Below are 19,030 nucleotides of genomic sequence, written 5' to 3'. Positions count from 1 at the left end.
ATGAAGGCTAAGGCAGAGTTGTAAACTGCCTGCAGGAACATTAGGCACATGTCCCACAATGGGTGCATGCATGCACATACACAATCTGTTGGAAAAGGCTGATAGACTTACTGGTTCAAAGAAACCTGTCCACTCATTGGCTTATCACTGAGTTAACTGAACAGAGATTTCAGTTAACTTCAGCACTAGAATTAGTGCTGGGATAGAATTAGTCCCGGGATGTCACTAAATAAACAGTAGGAACAACAGCAACAAAAATAAAGAGCACAAACAAGAACCTCTTAGGAAAGGGGAAGAATTTGATTGCCAGGTTTTATCATTTAAAATGTCCAGTTTTCAACAATGTTTATGAGACACACAAAGAAACAGGAAAGTATGGCTTATACATGGCGGCGGGGGGGGGGGGGGGGGGGGGCAGGGGAAGGGAGTGAAGGAATCAACAGAAGTCATCCCTAAGGAAGGCCAGATGTTGAACTTACTAGACATAGACTTGAAATCAGCTATTATAAACATGTTCAAAGAACTAAAGGAAATCATATCTAAAGAAATAAAGTATGAGAATAATGCCTTATTGAATACAGAATGTCAATAAAGACATAGATACTATAAAAAGTAAATAGAGATTCTGGAGTTAAAAATACAGTAAGTGAAGTGCAGTATTCACTAGAGGGGCTCAATAGCAGACTTGAAATGGCAAAAGAAATAACCACTGATTTGAAGAGACAGGTCTGTTGAGATTATCTAGGCCATGGCACAAAAGGAAATAGAGTAAAGAAAAATGAACAGAGTTACAGAGACCTATGGAACCATCAAACATACCAACATATGCAAACTAGCAATCATATCAAAAGAAGACAGAGGCAGAAAAAATATTTGCAGAAATAATAGCCAAAAACATCCCAAAATTTGACAAAAAACATTTGTCTTCACATTCAAGAAACTCAGTGAGCTCCAAGAAGGATAAATTCATAGAGACTGACTAGACACATCATCATCAAACTGTCAAAATCCAAAGACAAAGAGAGAATCTTAAAAGCAGCAAGTAAAAAGTGATTCATCACATACAAGCAATAGAGGCCAAAAGGCAGTAGGAGGACATAATTAAAGTGCTGAAAGAATAAAGACTAATCAACCAATAATTCTATAGGCAACAAAGCTTTCATTTAAAATTGAATGATTAATTAAGACATCACCAGATGCACAAAAACAGAATATTCATCACTAGCATACTTGCCCTATAAGAAATAATAAAGATAATGCTTCAGGCTAAGATAAAAGGACACTAGGCAGCAAATAAAGTCCATAAAAAAGCAAACAGCACCAGAAAGATAACTACATAAATATAAAAGAAAGTATAAATGCATTTTTGTAATTCTTTTCTTCCATCTGATTTAAGTACAACTTCATGAATAAGTACAAACCTGTTGATAGGCACACAACATATAAAGTTGTAATTTGTGTGACAATAACGGTGCAGAGGAGGGAGTAGGAAATGAAGTCCTATATAAGCACAGTTTCATTATAATATTGAAATTAAGTTGGTATTCATCAAAACTAGATTGTTATAAATTAAGATGATAATTGTAATGCTTAGTGGAACTATTAAAAAATATAGTAAAATATAGTAAAATATAGTAAATAGTAAAATATAGTAAAAATATAGTAAAATATAGTAAAAATATAGTAAAAATATAGTAAAATATAGTAAATATAGTAAATATAGTAAATATAGTAAATATAGTAAATATAGTAAATATAGTAAATATAGTAAATATAGTAAAAATATAGTAAATATAGTAATATATAGTAATATAGTAAATATAGTAAAAATATAGTAAAAATAATGGCAAGGGAGTTACAATAGTATACTAGTAAATATAGAACACAAAATAAAGTAGTCATGAAGAAATTGAGGAACAAAAAGAGAAATAAGACATGTAGAAAACAAGGACACCTGGGTGGCTCAGTCAGTTGAGTGTCTGACTTGGGTTCAGGTCACGATCTCATAGTTCATGAGTTAGAGCCCCGCATCAGGCTTGCTGCTGTCAGCACAGAGCCCACTCTGGATCCTCTGTCCCCTTCTCTCTCTCCTCCTTCCCTGTTTGTGCTCTCTCTCAAAAATAAATACATAAATGCATAAACACATAAATAAATACCAGAAAAAGATACATAGAAAACAAGTAGCAAAATGGCAAACATAAATGCTACTTTTTCAGTAACTACATTAAATGTAAGTGGATTAAATACTGCAAATAAAAGGCAGAGATTGGCAAAATGGACTTTAAAACATGATCCAACAATGTACTGTCTACAAGAGACACACTTTAGATTCAAAGACACAAAGAGGCTGTAAACAAAAGGATGGGGAAAAAAAATCCATGCAAACAAAAACTAAAAGAAGAGCTTGAGGGGCCATACTAATATCAGAAAAAAGTAAAATTAAAGCAAAAATTGTTATTTATCATTTTATAATGATAAAAAGGTTACTCCATTAAGAACATATATGAAGAAAAAGGGAGAAAAATAAGCCGACAGTAATATTGAGATATTCCAATACTCTACTTTTTGTAATGGATAGAACAAGTAGGCAGGTGAACAAGGAAATACAAGACTTGCACAACACTATAAATCAAAGACATGACAGACATCGACAGAATGCTTCACTCAACAACTGCAGATCATACATTCTTCTCAGGTACACACAAAACATTCTCAAGGACAGGCCATATGTTAGATCATAAAACAAGCCTCAATAAATTCAAAAGTCAAATAATACAAAATGTGTCTCTAACCACAATGGGTAAAATTAGCAATCATTAACAGTAAACCAAAATTTGGAAAATTCACAAATATGTGGAAAATAAACAACACAGTCTTAAATAACCAATATGTCAAAGAAGAAACACAAGGGAAACTAAAAAATACTTTTAGTATTTTTACTAAAATACTTTTTTACTGTAGTTGTAGCACAACTACAAAAAATGATCAAATGAAGCTAAAGCATTGCCTAGAGGGAAATTTCTAGCAGTAAGCACCTATATTAAAAAAGAATAAAGATTTCTAATAAATAACTTTCAACTTTAAGAAACTAGAAAAATCAGATAAACTAAACCAAAAGCAAACAGAAGAAAAGAAATCATAAAGATTGGTGGAAATGAATTGTCTTTTCTTTAAAAAGGTCAACAAAATTCATAAACCTTTAGCTATATTGACCAAGAATAAAAATAGAATACTCAAACTTTTAAAATCAGAAAGTTTTTTAAAGATCTCTGTATCTCCAGATACACTAAAAAATAATAAAAATTTAAATAATTAGAAAAATTTTCAAAGGACAAAACTACCAACTTTACATTTCTAAAAAGATTATAAAGTAATACTATGAACAATTGTATGCCAAAAAATTAGATAATCTATAATTGAGAAATTCTTAAACACAAATACCAGAAATTAACTCAAGAAGAAATAGAACATCTAAATAGACATGTAACTAATAAGGAGACAAATAGAGTTTTTGTGGAATGGCCAGGCACAAATGTCTTCACTGATGAATTTAACCAAATGTTTAGAGGAGAATCAACACCAATCTTTCCCAAACTCTTCCAAAATAGATAAAAGGTGCAAATACTTGACTCATTTTATAAGGCCAATATTATACTGATACCAAAACCAAAGATATCATGAGAAAAAACAAAAACAAAAACAAAAAACTACAGACCAACATCCATTCTGAGTATAGACACGAAATATTAGCAAATAGAATCCAACAAAATATAAAAAGGATTATATGCCATGACACAGTGAAATTTATCACAAGGACAGCAATGTTGATTGGCCTTACAAAAATCAATACAACACAATACACCATAGTAGTATAAAGAACAAAAATCACATGACCATCTCAATATGTACAAAAAAAACCCTTTGAAAACATCCAACGCCTTTCATGATAAAAACACTCAACAAATTAGAAATAGAAGAGAATGTCCTCAACTTGAAAAACTGCATCTAGGGGCGCCTGGGTGGCGCAGTCGGTTAAGCGGCTGACTTCAGCCAGGTCACGATCTCGCGGTCCGGGAGTTCGAGCCCCGCGTCGGGCTCTGGGCTGATGGCTCAGAGCCTGGAGCCTGTTTCCGATTCTGTGTCTCCCTCTCTCTCTGCCCCTCCCCCGTTCATGCTCTGTCTCTCTCTGTCCCAAAAATGAATAAACGTTGAAAAAAAAAATTAAAAAAAAGAAAAACTGCATCTATGGAAAACCCAAGAACTCACATTATACGTAATGGTGAAGGTCTGAATGCTTTCTTTCTCCCTGAAATCAAAAACAAGATGAGGATGTTCTCTCTCATCAGTTCTATTCAACATTTTACTGAGGTTCTTGCCAGGGTAATTAGGCAAGAAAAAAATAAAACTTATCCAAATTGGAAAAGAAGAAGTAAAACAGAAGATGACACAATCTTGTATATAAAATATCCTAAGGAATAAATACACACACACACACACACACACACACACACACACACACACACACAATTAGAATTAATAAACAAGTTCAACAAGTACCCAGTGTACAAGATCAGTTTACAAAATAAATTGTATTTCTATACACTGGCAATGAACAATTCAAAATGAATTTAAAATTTAATTCAATTTACAATAGCATAAAAACAATCCTTTGAGCGTCCAACTTTTGATTTTGGCTCAGGTCATGATCCCAGGCACAAGCCCCATGTCAGGGCTCCATGCTGAGCGTGGGGCCTGCTTAAGATTCTCTCTCTCTCTTCCTCTACCTCTCTCCCCCACTCATACTCTGTCTCTAAAATTAAAATAGTAATAGTTTTTAAAAATAATAGCATAAAAAAGTAAAATGCTTAAGAATAATATTAACAAAAAACATACTTTGAAAGCTGCAAAACACTGTTGAAAGAAATTAAAGAAGATCTAAATAAATGGAAAAACATCTCATGTTCATGGATCAGAAGGTGTAATATTGTTAAGATACCAATATTCCCCAAATTGATCTGCAGATTCAGTGCAATCCCTACCAAAATCTCAGCTGGCTTCTTTGTAGAAATTGATAAGCTGACCCTAAAATTCAAATGTAATTGCAAGGTATCCAAAATAATCTTGAAAAATAAGGACAAAGTGGGAAGACTTTGACATGCTTCCCAATGTCAAAACGTACTACAAAGCAGAAGTAGTCAAGATAGTGCTGGCTTAAGGATAGACATCTAGATGAATGGAACAGAATTTCCAGTCCACAAATAAGTATTTTTATTTATGGTCAACTGATTTTCAACAAGAGCACCAAGATCATTCATAAGAGAAAGAACATACATAAGAGAAAGAACTTTCAATAAATGCTAATGGGACTAGATACCCATATGCAAAAAAATAGAAGTTGGACCCCTATTCACACCATACACAAAATTAACTCAAAACCTATGGTGAATGAATTAATGCCTGAAGGAGGGTAAATTGGAAAAGACTGCTAAAGGGTATGAGGTTTCTTTTGGGGTGGTGAAATGTTCTAAAATTAGATAGCAGTGATGGTTTGTACAAATGTGAATATACTAAAACACTGAGTTGTACACTTTCAATGAGTGAATTTTATGTTATGTAAATTATATCTCAATAAAGTCATTTTTATTTTATTTTTTTTAACGTTTATTTATTTTTGGGAGAGAGAGAGACAGAGCATGAACGGGGGAGGGGCAGAGAGAGAGGGAGACACAGAATCGGAAACAGGCTCCAGGCTCTGAGCCATCAGCCCAGAGCCTGACGCGGGGCTCGAACTCCCGGACCGCGAGATCGTGACCTGGCTGAAGTCGGACGCTTAACCGTCTGCGCCACCCACGCGCCCCAATAAAGTCATTTTTAAAATACAAGGTTATAAAATGGGAATTGATAAATATAATCACATATACACATGCTGATTCTACCAATTACATGTCAATACTAAAATTTTTATAAAGTCCTGTTCTTACTCAGTGGGCCTTTAAGACTCTAGAAGTGGAAAAAAAGACCTAGGGTGACTAAGAGGTAATGAATTCTTTTGCCCTGGAAGACAGAGACCTTGTATCTTTTCCAGGAAGAATATTCCCCATTGAAAGATCTTTGTTATTAATCTCCTGACTCCTTGTGGACCTGCTTCATGGTAAGGGTTGATTTTTCAGCAAGAAATGTAGTTCACAGAGAAGACCATCTTCTCTCTGCAACTCTAACACAGTGACTTCCTGCCCTCCTCTCCATCACCAGAATAACTTTCAGTCCTGTGGTTCCTTAAATGAAAGAGCCCCCTCCTTCAGTGTTCTGAGGAACCTCCCTGTTCCCTTGGTTACTTTCCAGATCAAAACGCAATACTGGCATTCTCACTCCAACTCCAACCTCACCCTTCTGGCAGCAGTGATGAATTCTGCCACTTAGCGGGGTTGAATTAAGAAAAAGGCCATTAAAAATGACATCAAAGGGGGAAGAGCATAGCTCACAAAACAGGAGTATCAGGGTCAGGGTGCTTTGTAGGTTTCATAACAAAGTTAGACAAGTAACTGTGAAGGTCCAGGGAAAGACACAAGCCGAAAGGGTGTTCAAGAGAAAATTAAAAGAAATCTTCACTTTTGTCTCCTTGGTTTTGTTTTCAGAGAAAGAGGTTGAGTGCATGAATGTGGGAGAGGGGTGGAGGGGGGGGAGGGAGGGAGGGAGGGCGAGAGAGAGAGAGAGAGAGAGAGAGAGAGAGAGAGAGAGAGAGAGAGAGAGAATCTCAAGCAGGCTGCAAGCTCAGCACAGATCCTGACATGTGGCTAGATCCCAAGACCCTGGGATCGAGACTGGAGACCAACTCAAGAGCCAGATGCTCAACTGACTGAGCCACCCAGGCGCCTATCTCCTTGGTTTTATATTGTTTTTCAGCACAACCTTCGAAATCACATTGCCTAGATTGAACATAATGCATTTTCATATGCACCCTTTACTGGTATATTCCAAACTTTGTCTTTCTAATTCCTACCAAGTAGACTAAACAGAAAGGCAAATGTTGACTCAGATATTTTTATATAGAACTTACCACTCTCTTTTCCCTGAAATCAATGCCCACTGTTGTGATAAATTTGGAGTTAAATTTGCCATCTGTGTACTGGTAAAGTACACTGGTTTTCCCCACTCCAGAGTCTCCCAAAGCTAAAAACTTGATGAGGTAATCATAATCTCCATCAGACATAATGAAGAACTCAGTGGTTCACCTGCAAAATACAAACAAATGCATATTTATGAAAAAGCCATTAGGAAATATTAGAATCTTCCATGAATAAAGTGAGTTACTTTAATATCCAGCTCAATAAGTACTATGTGACACCTACATGCCTAAGGGTTCTGTGAAGAGGATTAGATATTACTGCCCCCAAGGACCTAATATTTTGCTAGATGAGGTACTACTGAAATAACATTTTAATTTAAATTTAACATGCACATTATAGTACTATCAAGACAAAAATTCCAAGTGCGAATGAAAATCAAGAAGATAACCACTACCAAGTCTTTTTTTTTTTTAATTTTTAAAATATTTATTTTTGAGAGGAGAGAGAGTACAAGCAGGGGAGGGGCAGGGAGAGAGGGAGACACAGAATCCAAAGCAGGCTCCAGGCTCTGAGCTTTCATCAAGAGCCTGACGGCTCAAACTCACAAACTGCAAGATCATGACCTGAGCCAAAGTCAGACACTTAACTGACTGAGCCACCTAGGCGCCCCCAACCACTCAGTCTTACATACAGATCCTATAAAACAAAAATTATAAAAGGAGAAAGGAGAATGTTACAGAAATAATAAAAATTAGGAGTGCAAGTGATTCTAACCACCCCCCCCCTTCTTTTTCAGAGTCTCCTAGCACTAGATCCTTGGGTTTTCTCTTTTATGTGGACATCTAGGCAATTTCATTTATCCTATTCATTTTCAAATGTCACTATAGTTAATTCCTTCAAAGACAATGCTAAATTCACAAGTAAAATTTGGCTTGCAGCTTCTTTTATTTTATTGTTATTATATATTGCAATTAGGTCAGGGCTTTGCTAGAATTCACTTCTCCCTTGGGAACGGAGTTCCAGATTTGGGCAGTCACTGTTTAGAGACCATAGTTCCATTACAAAGGGTTCACCTACCCATACTTGCCTTGGTATTTGAACAAGAAATGCTGCCAATTCAGGTCTTCAATAGTAACTAAAACAAAAGTCCACCTTACAGAAGAAAAATTCTGTTTTTACCACCAAGACCTAAATATGGTTATTTTTATCCTTTGCAATCAGCACTCTTCATGATTTGTTTTTATTCTCTAAATAGATTCAAACTACTCAAAATACCAGTCCAACTGAAAATGTAGTCTGCCTCCAGGGAAAGCTTACTTCTTTTTATCTTTGCATTTATGATACCAATAAACCGTTCTGAAAATCGGAAAAATAATCAGCTATACCATTACCACTGACCACTCTATCTGCCCATTCAAACATGCATACTTACCCATACACACACATCAAATGCCTACATTAGATGCTGATTTTCCTCTCATTATGCACTTTCACCCAGCCTCACATCGAGAAACTTTACCACAATTCTCAATGCTTCCTATGGAATTATTTCTATAGATCCATAAAATTCATAAAAGCTTAAGCAAGGACATTTATTGATTTTCAAGGGTGCCTCCCCCACCCTATCTTCAATTTGATGACTCACCTTATGGCCAAAAATCCTGAATGCCGACCCCCAAGAGCCACTGCAATTTATTTCCTCATCATGCCTTAGCGAAGACTGTGACCTCATATTCAGATATGGCTGGTCAGCTGATAAGGGCAGAGCCTCCACTAACATTCATAATTCTATTTGCACACTATAAAGAATGATACTTCACAGATGATGACCTTCCTATGCTATAGCTTCAGTATGTACAGGTTGGTTGCCAGTATTAATGGTACATAACAGAATTCCTCTCCAGAAGATGACCAATAGGGTACAAATAGTTTATCACACTACAGCATCTCATTTGGCTCCCAGTGATTCATTAATAAGAGCTAAGAATTGAAAAGCAGGTCTAGATAGTGTTAAATCATTTTAGAGGTTCCCCTCAAAATGAATGACCAAGCAGAAAGCAACTCCGAAGTCTGCAATGATAACAGCTATCTTACTTCTTTATTTTTAATTTGAACAAAGTTTGCTCATTTCTATATCTGTGTTTTTACGTCATTTAAGGTACAGAAGAAAATGTTGTCATCAATGGCATCACTCTTCTGTAATTCTCTAAATCCACTTGAACGGAATTCAAAGACAGATTAAACTACCTCTGCTGCACCAAAATTTAATGTGTTTAGTTATCATGGGAGAACAGTCACGCAGATAAGTCTACAAATGCTCTTTGTGGGTTTCGTTTTCTATTCATGTTGACAGCAATACATAACAGTTTATTCACAAACTAAGCCATCATAAATGAAGGTATTAACAAACCAAATACCACAACTAAAGGTATAAAAACCACCATCACTATTAATCATAGTTTGCACTCTTCAGATCATGCCTCTAGGCAATTATTTTCAGATTAACAAGGCAGATAAAGATCCAGACCTTTCACTCTCTGGGTTCAGTTTTCCAAAGGATGAAAATTAGAACCCATAGAGATGAACTCATTTGCACAGTCTAGCATATACATCTCCTAACTCTAAGTCCAATGTCCACTCTATCTCCAAGCTTATTCTTGTTACTCAAGTTTCTACAAATGCATGTTGGGCTTAACAGTAACTGGGTACGATACTGTATAAGGTAGCCTAATAGGAAACGCATGACCTCTGAAGTCCAGGAGAGCCAGGCTGAATCCCAAGTCTCCCACATGCCAGCTACTCAGACGTCTCTGAGCCTTGGTTCAAGTTTCCATTCTGTGAAAAAGAATATATACTCCTTCACACTATTGTTCTAAGGATTGAAAGGGATGCTCTTTGTGGAACACCCAGAACAAACAGTGTTTGGCATACACTGGGTACACAGCAGATGTTAGCTCACTCTCTTCACCCCATTCTGGACAGATCAGACTGGCTCTGAAGACCAAGAACAATCTCTGAAATTGCCCCTGATCAGCTCAAGACATATTTCTAGCAGAAAGTATTTCTGACTGGTTCAGAGTCATTTGCTGAACTAGATCACTTAGATCTAGTTCACAACATAGATCACTTTCAAACTAATTCTGATCTTTTTTGGCTGGTTTAAAACATTTTCAACTCATTGTAAATTGATATGTCTATTGCAAAAGAGTTATGACTAGCTTAAAAACAGGTTCAAATCTGTATCAGACATTGCAATCCATTCTAATAAGCTCATACTTGTTCCAAAAAAATCTGAATGGTTCATTCTAGTTCAGAATCAAAGAGTTGAGTTCAGAGTCCACCTTTTTACTGACCTAAAGCCACTTTGGCTAAAATTAGGTATATCTAGTGAACATTACTTGGGTCTGGTTTGAATGGCTCAAACTGCTTCAAACTAGTTTTACCTAGCTCTATAAGTTCTGACCTGGACAAGCATGTTCTGACTGGTTCACATTAGGTTTGATTGTTTCAGAGTATATTTTACTGAATCAAGTTAGTGCTGATCAGTTAAATCTCTCCAACTAAGTCATACTTGCTCTAATTTTATCAAACTTCTTGTAAATTAGTTCATGTCATCTATCAAATGTTTTTTATGGTCTTAGATGGATTAAAAACTGGCTCAAACTAGTCCAAGTTGATTTATCAGATGTTCAAACAGTTTAAGGCTAGAAATGTAAAATGATAAACAGAAGCACAAAAAGCAATGGTTTGGTGCTTTACACTTAGACTAAACCAACAAACTTAAATTTTTACTTATAATTACCTCAATTGTATGTGTTGGAGAATAGAGAACAGGTTGGGAGAAAGGAGTATTGGCACACTGGCAGAGAATACGATAAACAATAGGAAGAGGTGTGATGAGTGCCAGAGTCTTCCTTGGTTGAGAACTCACCCTTCATTTTATCTAAGGGACCTAGCAGCAAAACAGTGATCCATGATCCAACAATAAAATAGAGATTTCAAGTTGAGGAAAACCTTCATCAAATTTGGAGGCTATGTAAAGTGTGCCCTAAATTGGTCACAATGACTAGGCTAGTCTGGGTTAACAGAGACCAGAATTCTAAAAAGGAAGGAAGCTGCAAGGAAATAAAAGGACTCAGGAAAAGAGGCAGGCCTTCAAACTGGTAACAGATTTTTCAGGGTTTGGGCAGGGTATATTGATGGTAACAAGATTCTTCTCTGAGTTTGCAGTTATTTAGTTAAAGCCTAGAATTAATGGAACCATTCCATCTTTCAGCAGAAGATAATTCTAGTGCTTAGGAAACTACAAGTACAAACACACATGTGTGTGTTTCACCAATGCTTATTACCACCAGATGAAGAAAACTTAACATTAAGTTTCAGCTGAAAACATACAGTGCAGAATTTTACATTCGGAACACCCCAACAACATTTTGTGCAAACTATTTGCAGTCAGTATTCCAAACTACCGATGCTTCAGAAGCCAGTTCATGAAAGCTCTTTCCAATTGCATTGCTCTTGCTAAAAATGGGTTGGAAGCCCACACACTAAGTATTTTATAATCTTTATCACAGCCCTAAAGGCAGGTGCTACATACTACACACACTTCTTCCCTCAGAAGGATCTCAGTACCATTCTGTCATGGATATCCCAATGAGAAGATGAGTAAGTGGGCCTTGGGCAGTCTATCTACATGCTAACATGGGCTCAATTCCAGCACATTGTTGAGAGACAGGAAAAAGTAGAGGTTAAGAGCATGGAATCTAGAACCAAACTACCTGGATGTGAATCCAGTCATTTCACTTTAGAAAATTTAACCCTTTTGCCTCAGGCTCTGCAGTTTTAAAATTAGGAATGATTTTTTTTAATTAATTTTTATTTTATTAATTCTATCATGCATATGCTTTCTTATTTCAATTTCTTTATAATTGGGGTGCATCTTACATTTTACAGTCTTACAACCCACGACATCTTGCGATTGTTACTAAATGAGGTGGTACTGGAGATAATTGTGTGAAAACCTTTCATTAGCATCTTCTAGCAACATCACAAATGCACCATCAACACATTTTAGATTTGATGAAGCAGTAAACCTATCTCAGAGGGTTATTGTGGGGACTGAGCTAATGTGTACATGAAGAGTTTAGAACAATGTCTGGCACAGAGTAAATCCTGTATTAGTATTAACTCCTATTAGCGTCATCATATCGCAATCTAGCTTCCAACAGTCAATATGCAGGCAATATTCCTTTCTTAGAACTGTAAGAAAGAACTATGTCCCTAAAAATTAATGAAAAAGAAAATAAGGATCTATGTATGAAGAACACTTGAACCCAAAAATTTCACTTCTTTAAACTCTAGATCTCCTTCAGGAAGTAGAATCTGAAATACCTCAAGGAAGTGTCTTCTAAAAAGTCAAGAATGACCCTAATTTGGGACTTGCAAAAGACTTTCTTACTCAGTTCACTTCTACCTCTCCTCCCTATACAAATATTTTTTCACAGGGCTCTCCACCCTCACTCTCATCAGATTAACAATAGAAAGCAAGAAACACCCACTTCCTCAACATTCACTAAGTGGTGATAATTGCCTTCTGAGAGAAAGTCAATGGTCTTCTTCCTTATTTAAAAAACAAACATATTTTAATTGTTTTTCAGGGAATAAGATAGGAGAGTGGTTTTAGTTAAGAGCAAAGGAATTAGATCCATCTCTCTCCCTCTCTCCCTACCCCCCACCCCACACACAACCTTAGCCCAAATTCTCCATAAAGCTTCCTATTAAAGTCAATCATAGACTCCAACCTTAGGATCTCCTATCATTTGGCAGAATCATTCTAAAACTATTCCAGATAGGTCAGCCATTTCTTGAAAGCCAAATTTTCCCTCTATCACCCATATTTAGTACAGAAAGTAAAAAAAAAAAAGGGGGGGGGAAGGATAATATTAGTTGAATAATCACCATGTGCCACAAACAGAAATAGATATACATGATTTTATCAGGTCATCATCCTTAAAGAAAACTCAATGGTCTGTATAAGAGTTATAATACATAAAGAGTGATATTTTCTTAATATGATGGGAAGTAGGCTTGGGTTCAAATTTTGACTCTTTGTGTGAGACTCCTTGTTCTTTAAACCTCCATTCTTTCAACCATAAAGTGGAGATAATAATGGCTATTAAGTGACATTATCTACAGAAAGCTTTTAGCATACTGCTTTGTCTGTGTTAAGCGTTCAGTAATTGAAATTTGTCTTTAGCAATACTATTCCAAATAGTCTCATCAAGTTTTCAGCAAGGCATGTCATTTTACAATCTATTCTTATTTAACCCAGTACCTGAACCTTTAGAAAAATCATAGGAAACATTCAATTTAGGTACAATCACTCATGAGGTCTTCATCCATCACAAAAGCTATCTTGGCATTCCAAACTAACACTAAGTTTTATCTGTGTGATTTTTGGCAGTTTCAGAGTTGGAGTGTTCGTCAGTTGAATATTTTAATTTCCACAAGAGGAAACTGAATGAAGCTCAGAAAAGACAAGTGAATAATATAAAATCAACCAGCAGGTTAGATGTGGGACTGAGCTAGATCCCTAGTCTAAATTCTAGCACTGTATCCTTTTCTAACATATCATGATTTTTGTTCTCTCTGTATTCCTTTCCTTCCTTAAAAGCCAGGAACCTCAGTTACAGTTGCTTTGATTCAGGAACCAAAGTTTTCTGTGGTGCCAGCTCTTATAGAGATGAATTGCTTTATAACCAAGGCTTAGACTCAGAGAAGTTGGGATAAAAGGCCTGTACTTCTGCGTCTCTGTCACAAAGCCCTTCCTTCTGATTGGTTCCCTCAAGAAGAGAAGTCAGAAACGGAGGGCTTGTCTGCCTCTTATTGGTCATAGTAAATCCAAGCAATTAAGTATCTTGATACTTGTACCATCTCCTGTAAATCCTTTCTTTAGGTCTTTCTTTCTTGTGGTTTCAAAGCGGAAAGAGCATAAAAATCATCAAGTTTTTCATTTCCTTACAAACTTGTTTGGTCTCGAGCTTAGTACTCTTCTCTCAAATCAAGATTATTTTCTGTAGTGCTGCCTTAAGTTCTCTGTAAGGATACTTCTGGCTCATTCACTCTCTCTTTCATTCATCAAATATTTATTGACTGCCTTTTCTGTGCTTGTTGCCTGAGCACAATGGAGAGCCAATACTCACCATGGAAATCTTACACTTTTAGACACATCCTAAAGTATATTCTTCTATTGACTATACCCACCTCTATGGTTTTTCAAAAAAGCCAATCCTCATGAATATTTTAATCTTCCTTTCTAAACATAACACAATTGACATCAAAATTCATATCCCCATAGTACTTTTTCCCTGCCGATATGTGCACAAGCCACACGTGTGGCATGCATATAAAGATGCCAAACGAAGAAAAATGTGAAGCTCAATAGAGAATAAAGAGAAAACTTAAAAAAAATACTTATTTTGAAAAAGGGGGGAGGGACAGAAAGAGGGCAACAGGAAGAGAGAAAATCCCAGGCAGGCTCCACGCTCTGCATGGAGCCTGACACAGGGCTCCATCTCACAACCACAAGATCACAACCTGAGCCAGTATCAAGAGTTGGACACTTAACTGACTGAGCCACCTAGGTGTGCCAATAAAGAGAAAACTTTTAAAAGAGAAACATGAGGTATATGTCCAGAATTTTTACTGGAAAAGATTTTGAACTTCTTAGGTTAATAAAATATTACAGTATTGCTATAGAGCTTATGGATTCCACTTGTCTTGCCCAAAGTGATTTCTATGTAGAAACTGAAGCATATGAATGTAACTGTTTTTCTGATAAAGCATAAAACATCAGCATTTCTGGGAACTCTATCGCCTCATGTTCTGTCGTACATATTAATATCCCCTTATCCAAGCATTCATCTAGATAAAAATGTTCACGTACCAATGACTGGCATAGAACAGTAAAGTCTATCAGTGTTTTCAAATTTTAATGTTAAAAATCAGGAGGCTTGTCTTACTTTGTTTTGTTTATGGAACCACTGTTGACCCATTCCTGGCATTCTGAAGCACAAACATAATAGAAACAGCAGAAAAAGGAAAGAGAAATCATACAGAGTGAGGCAGGGTAGAAAAAGCATTTTAAGACGTACCAAGATATGAGTGGGGTCAACTTGTGTTTACCAAAGAAGCCCTGGCTACAACGGTCTCAGACCACTGCAATTCCTACATCCTGGAATGAAACACATCCACTCTCACTACAGAAACAACATGTGTACTGCTCCATTTCCACAAGAGAAGACAGCCTCTGCCTTCCCTGTACGTAGGCTTCCTCTTCTCGATTTCTTGTCTAAGTATGAGGAGATAGGTTTCTGCCCTCTTGAGTAGGAGCTGGTCTTGTTTGTGAAAAGATCTCGGGTAGAGAGAACTAAGTGGAAATCTAACAGCTTTGAAAAACAGAAGGAAATTGGAATCTAGCTCTTCCTTGACACTTTATTGAAGGATGAGTTTGATTTTATCTAAATTCTGAATATTATAAACTGCATTAGATATTCACCTATCACCTATGATTCATACATACATTCCTATCAATACAGTGTTTTGTAGAATATCATGGAGCCATCCTTAACAGTAACGGGAGATGTCCCTGGCTAAAAATCTAAATTTGTTTATCATTTGGCTTAATATTTATAGATGCACCTGCTACATAGGAATATTCCATTCTCCTCATTTAAACAAAGTGAAAAGACTGACTTATAGCAGATGGTAGTATTCCAGCATAGCAAGTTATCCAAAGAAAAAATAAAGTGATCTGCAAATACCATGAGATTAAATATACATTTCAAAAAACTTGCAGGACATCCAAACATTTCCTCATTTGTAAAATCTTCCTCTAGACATTTGCAAATTCTTTATGAGTATTAAAGAGAAGTGTTAGGGTAAATAAAGAATAAACAGTCTCAATCCAGGCGTTGACCTATTTCTGAAATGTTACCATCATTTCAGTATGTGAGCAACATAACCCAGTAAACAAATACAAGCAACGACACATTAGGAAAGAAGGGGACATTGGAATTATTCTTCAAAGTGGAGAGTGTTCTTCTGGAAGACCATTGTGGAATGATTCAAATGAAATTCTGGCTTTTTTTTTTTTTTTAATTTATGGAGACCATTGATTCATTTACTTAAAAGAGTTTATTTATTGCTTGAATCTCTTTTAGGATCAAAATATGAGTGTTTATAGGAATTTATGGAAAGTAAACACTGGGTGTTATATTACTTGTAGTTTGTGATAAGTAATTCTTGTTTTATAGAGATACAAGGTAACAAGGAAAGGGTACACTGTAGAATATGTCGTTTGTAAAATATAGGCCATACTATGGCAATAGGAGTGGCTGTTTGGTTTGCTGAGTAATATCTCAAACAATGTGAAAGCAGCCACATAATGGACACAACCATATGTCACTGCAATGTCCAACCCATGGCTAAATGTGCTTCTTAATGACACCATGAAGCTGGAAATTAAGAATCTGAGAGAAGTGAAAAATCTGTAAAGTCTACTCCGACACAGAGGCTGCTTTTTAAAAGCACATAGAAGATGATGTTAACAAACACTGGAGTCAGGGCCTCCTATATTCAAACAACAGGACGCCACCACCTACCTGTGTAAAATAAGTAGCAAAACGCCTAATAGCTATCAGTAGGTCACAGCTCTCGTATGATTACAACAGATTAAAGCGTGAACACTGATCTTACGACTTTAAGCCTGGTACTTTTTCCACAATACCTTAAGAAGGACACTGAAAACTTTATAAAACTCTCCAAGAATGGAGTGAAAATGTTTTCCAAAAATAGAAAAGGAGGAGTGACTTCAGCTACTTGGAAGGTGGGCTATCTGCAAGTCAACTGGTTGACAGAAGGAATTCTGCTGTCGCAAGCTAAATGATGGCATTTGGCTGTGTCGGAGTGCCACCAAATTCTGGGCTTGGACTCAGAGGCAGAAATACTACGAATGACAGTACTGCTACCCCAACCAGGACTACAAGGATAAAAAAATCATGTAGACTTGCAGGACTTGATATTGGAATATGCATTTCCAAGGTCACAAAACACACAACACCTTTACATTTTTCACCTAGAAATGGAGTCAGTGGTGTTTCTCCCAATACTTGTCCTCCCAGAACATGGGACATGTGTGGTGAGGCCTTTGACCAGCACAGCCTGGCTCTCTGGCCTCTCACCTGCTGCAAGTTTTTCATGTACTGCAACACAGCAAAGGTGTTAATCTGTCAGGAGAAACACGCCAAATCAAGGAGCAAAGAACTTTAATTTGTGAAGTAGCAATGATGCTTCTTTCATTCCAAGAAAAACATTAGGATAGAAAAAATTTAGGAATTAGAAGAAGGAAGACCTGTTGAGGATCACTGTCCAAATAGTAAAAACAGTTAGATAAATATCCCTGAGTTGACAATAACTGGGGAAGTGAAGAGCTCCATTAATTGCCTTTTTTTAAAAAATGAGAATGTGAGCACTCTGTATTATTCACCGTGTAGGTAAAGTGTGCCCAGAATAAATACCACTCTGCCCTTCCAGATCCAGCCAATTACACACTAGGATATTATTTTCAATGTTGTTTATAAGGGTGATTTTTACAGTACAGTGAAAACATTTCACTGATTTCTTAAAGGACAGGGACCATACTTTAACTTTTCTGTGATGACATTTACTTTACCTACACACTTGCAGGAACTGTGAATGTTGGGAGCTCCCATCCCACATGCCCTACTCCAAAGGCTAAACTGAACCCTTGGTTTGGCACACAGATGCTTACAATGGTTACTAAGATGTTCCAGATATGGTTCCACTTCTCCTTTGTCCTACCTACCCCACATCCTCATCCCTGCTGACCACATCAGAGCTTGGTTGTTCTCAGCCCCCAGGAATATGCTCTTTGGTTACGTGGTGGCTTATTAACACACACAGGATTCCATCATTTCATAACTGGTTTTCTTTTCCATAGTCTAACATCCACCCTCAACCACCCCCCATGTTGGGTTCTAACAGCCCTGTTTCTAATAATTACCCCTGTGCCATGACCTCTGTACTCTCTTTTCCCCTTTCTCTCATTTTCAGGTACTTTTCCCCAACACCAATTTGTGTGTGCAAAAACTGACCTTACACCAACAATGCCAGTCAATGAATGCACATTTCCTTATAACACAGTGAGTTGCCATGTTAACTTCAAGGTATTGGACCCTCTCAGTAAGCTCAAGTGCTGCTGTGTCTTCAAGGACTTCTACTTTTCCAATAAGGAAAAGAGATTTGCCCCATCTATTCCTGGGAATAGAGCCATTTCAGGAACATAAATTCTTCTCAGTACTGCACTAGTTTTGGTTTTCCCATAATGTTAATGAACAGGCAAGTCCATCCTGAGTTTAAACAGCTGTAAATATTCCTACCATATACCAACTTTCTTCTTTTAAAAAACGCTGCTCCGTTAAGGAAACTATCAACAAAATAAAAAGCCAACATATTAAATGGGAAAAAAACTTTTGCAAATCATATACCTGTTAAGGGATTAATATGCAAAATATATAAAGAAGTCCTACAACAAAACACCAAAAAACAAAACAAAACAAATAATCTGATTTAAAAATGAGCCAAGGACCTCAATAGACATTTGCCAAAGAAGACATACAGATGACCACCAAGTACATGAAAAGATGTCCATCGTCACTAATCATCAAAGAAAATGCTAATCAAAACCACAATGAGATATCACCTCATACCTCTTAGAATGATTATTATCAAAAAGTTAAGACATAGCAAGTGTTGATGAAGGTAGGAAGAAAAGGAAGCCCTTGTACACTGTTGGTGGGAATGTAAATTGGTGCAACCACTGAGCAAAACGGTATACAGCGTCCTCAAAAAATTAAAAATAAAACAATCATATGACCCCATAA

The 19,030-nt window shown here is 36.6% G+C and overlaps 1 protein-coding gene across 5 annotated transcripts in view; it reads right to left on the bottom strand.

Moving 5' to 3' along the window:
• RAB27A (RAB27A, member RAS oncogene family) overlaps nt 1-19,030 on the bottom strand; it is a 77,112-nt gene that overhangs the window by 23,235 nt on the left and 34,847 nt on the right. For all 5 annotated transcript variants that reach the window (XM_047863825.1, XM_047863821.1, XM_047863824.1 and 2 more), the window contains one exon: nt 7,058-7,232. In XM_047863825.1, coding sequence (XP_047719781.1) covers nt 7,058-7,210 — 153 coding nt within the window. In that variant the 5' untranslated portion in view covers nt 7,211-7,232. The remainder of the gene's footprint in view (nt 1-7,057; nt 7,233-19,030) is intronic.

Source organism: Prionailurus viverrinus, chromosome B3 (genome assembly GCF_022837055.1).
Source record: "Prionailurus viverrinus isolate Anna chromosome B3, UM_Priviv_1.0, whole genome shotgun sequence".
NCBI lineage: Eukaryota > Metazoa > Chordata > Mammalia > Carnivora > Felidae > Prionailurus > Prionailurus viverrinus.
This window is presented reverse-complemented; position numbering and strand designations above follow the sequence as displayed.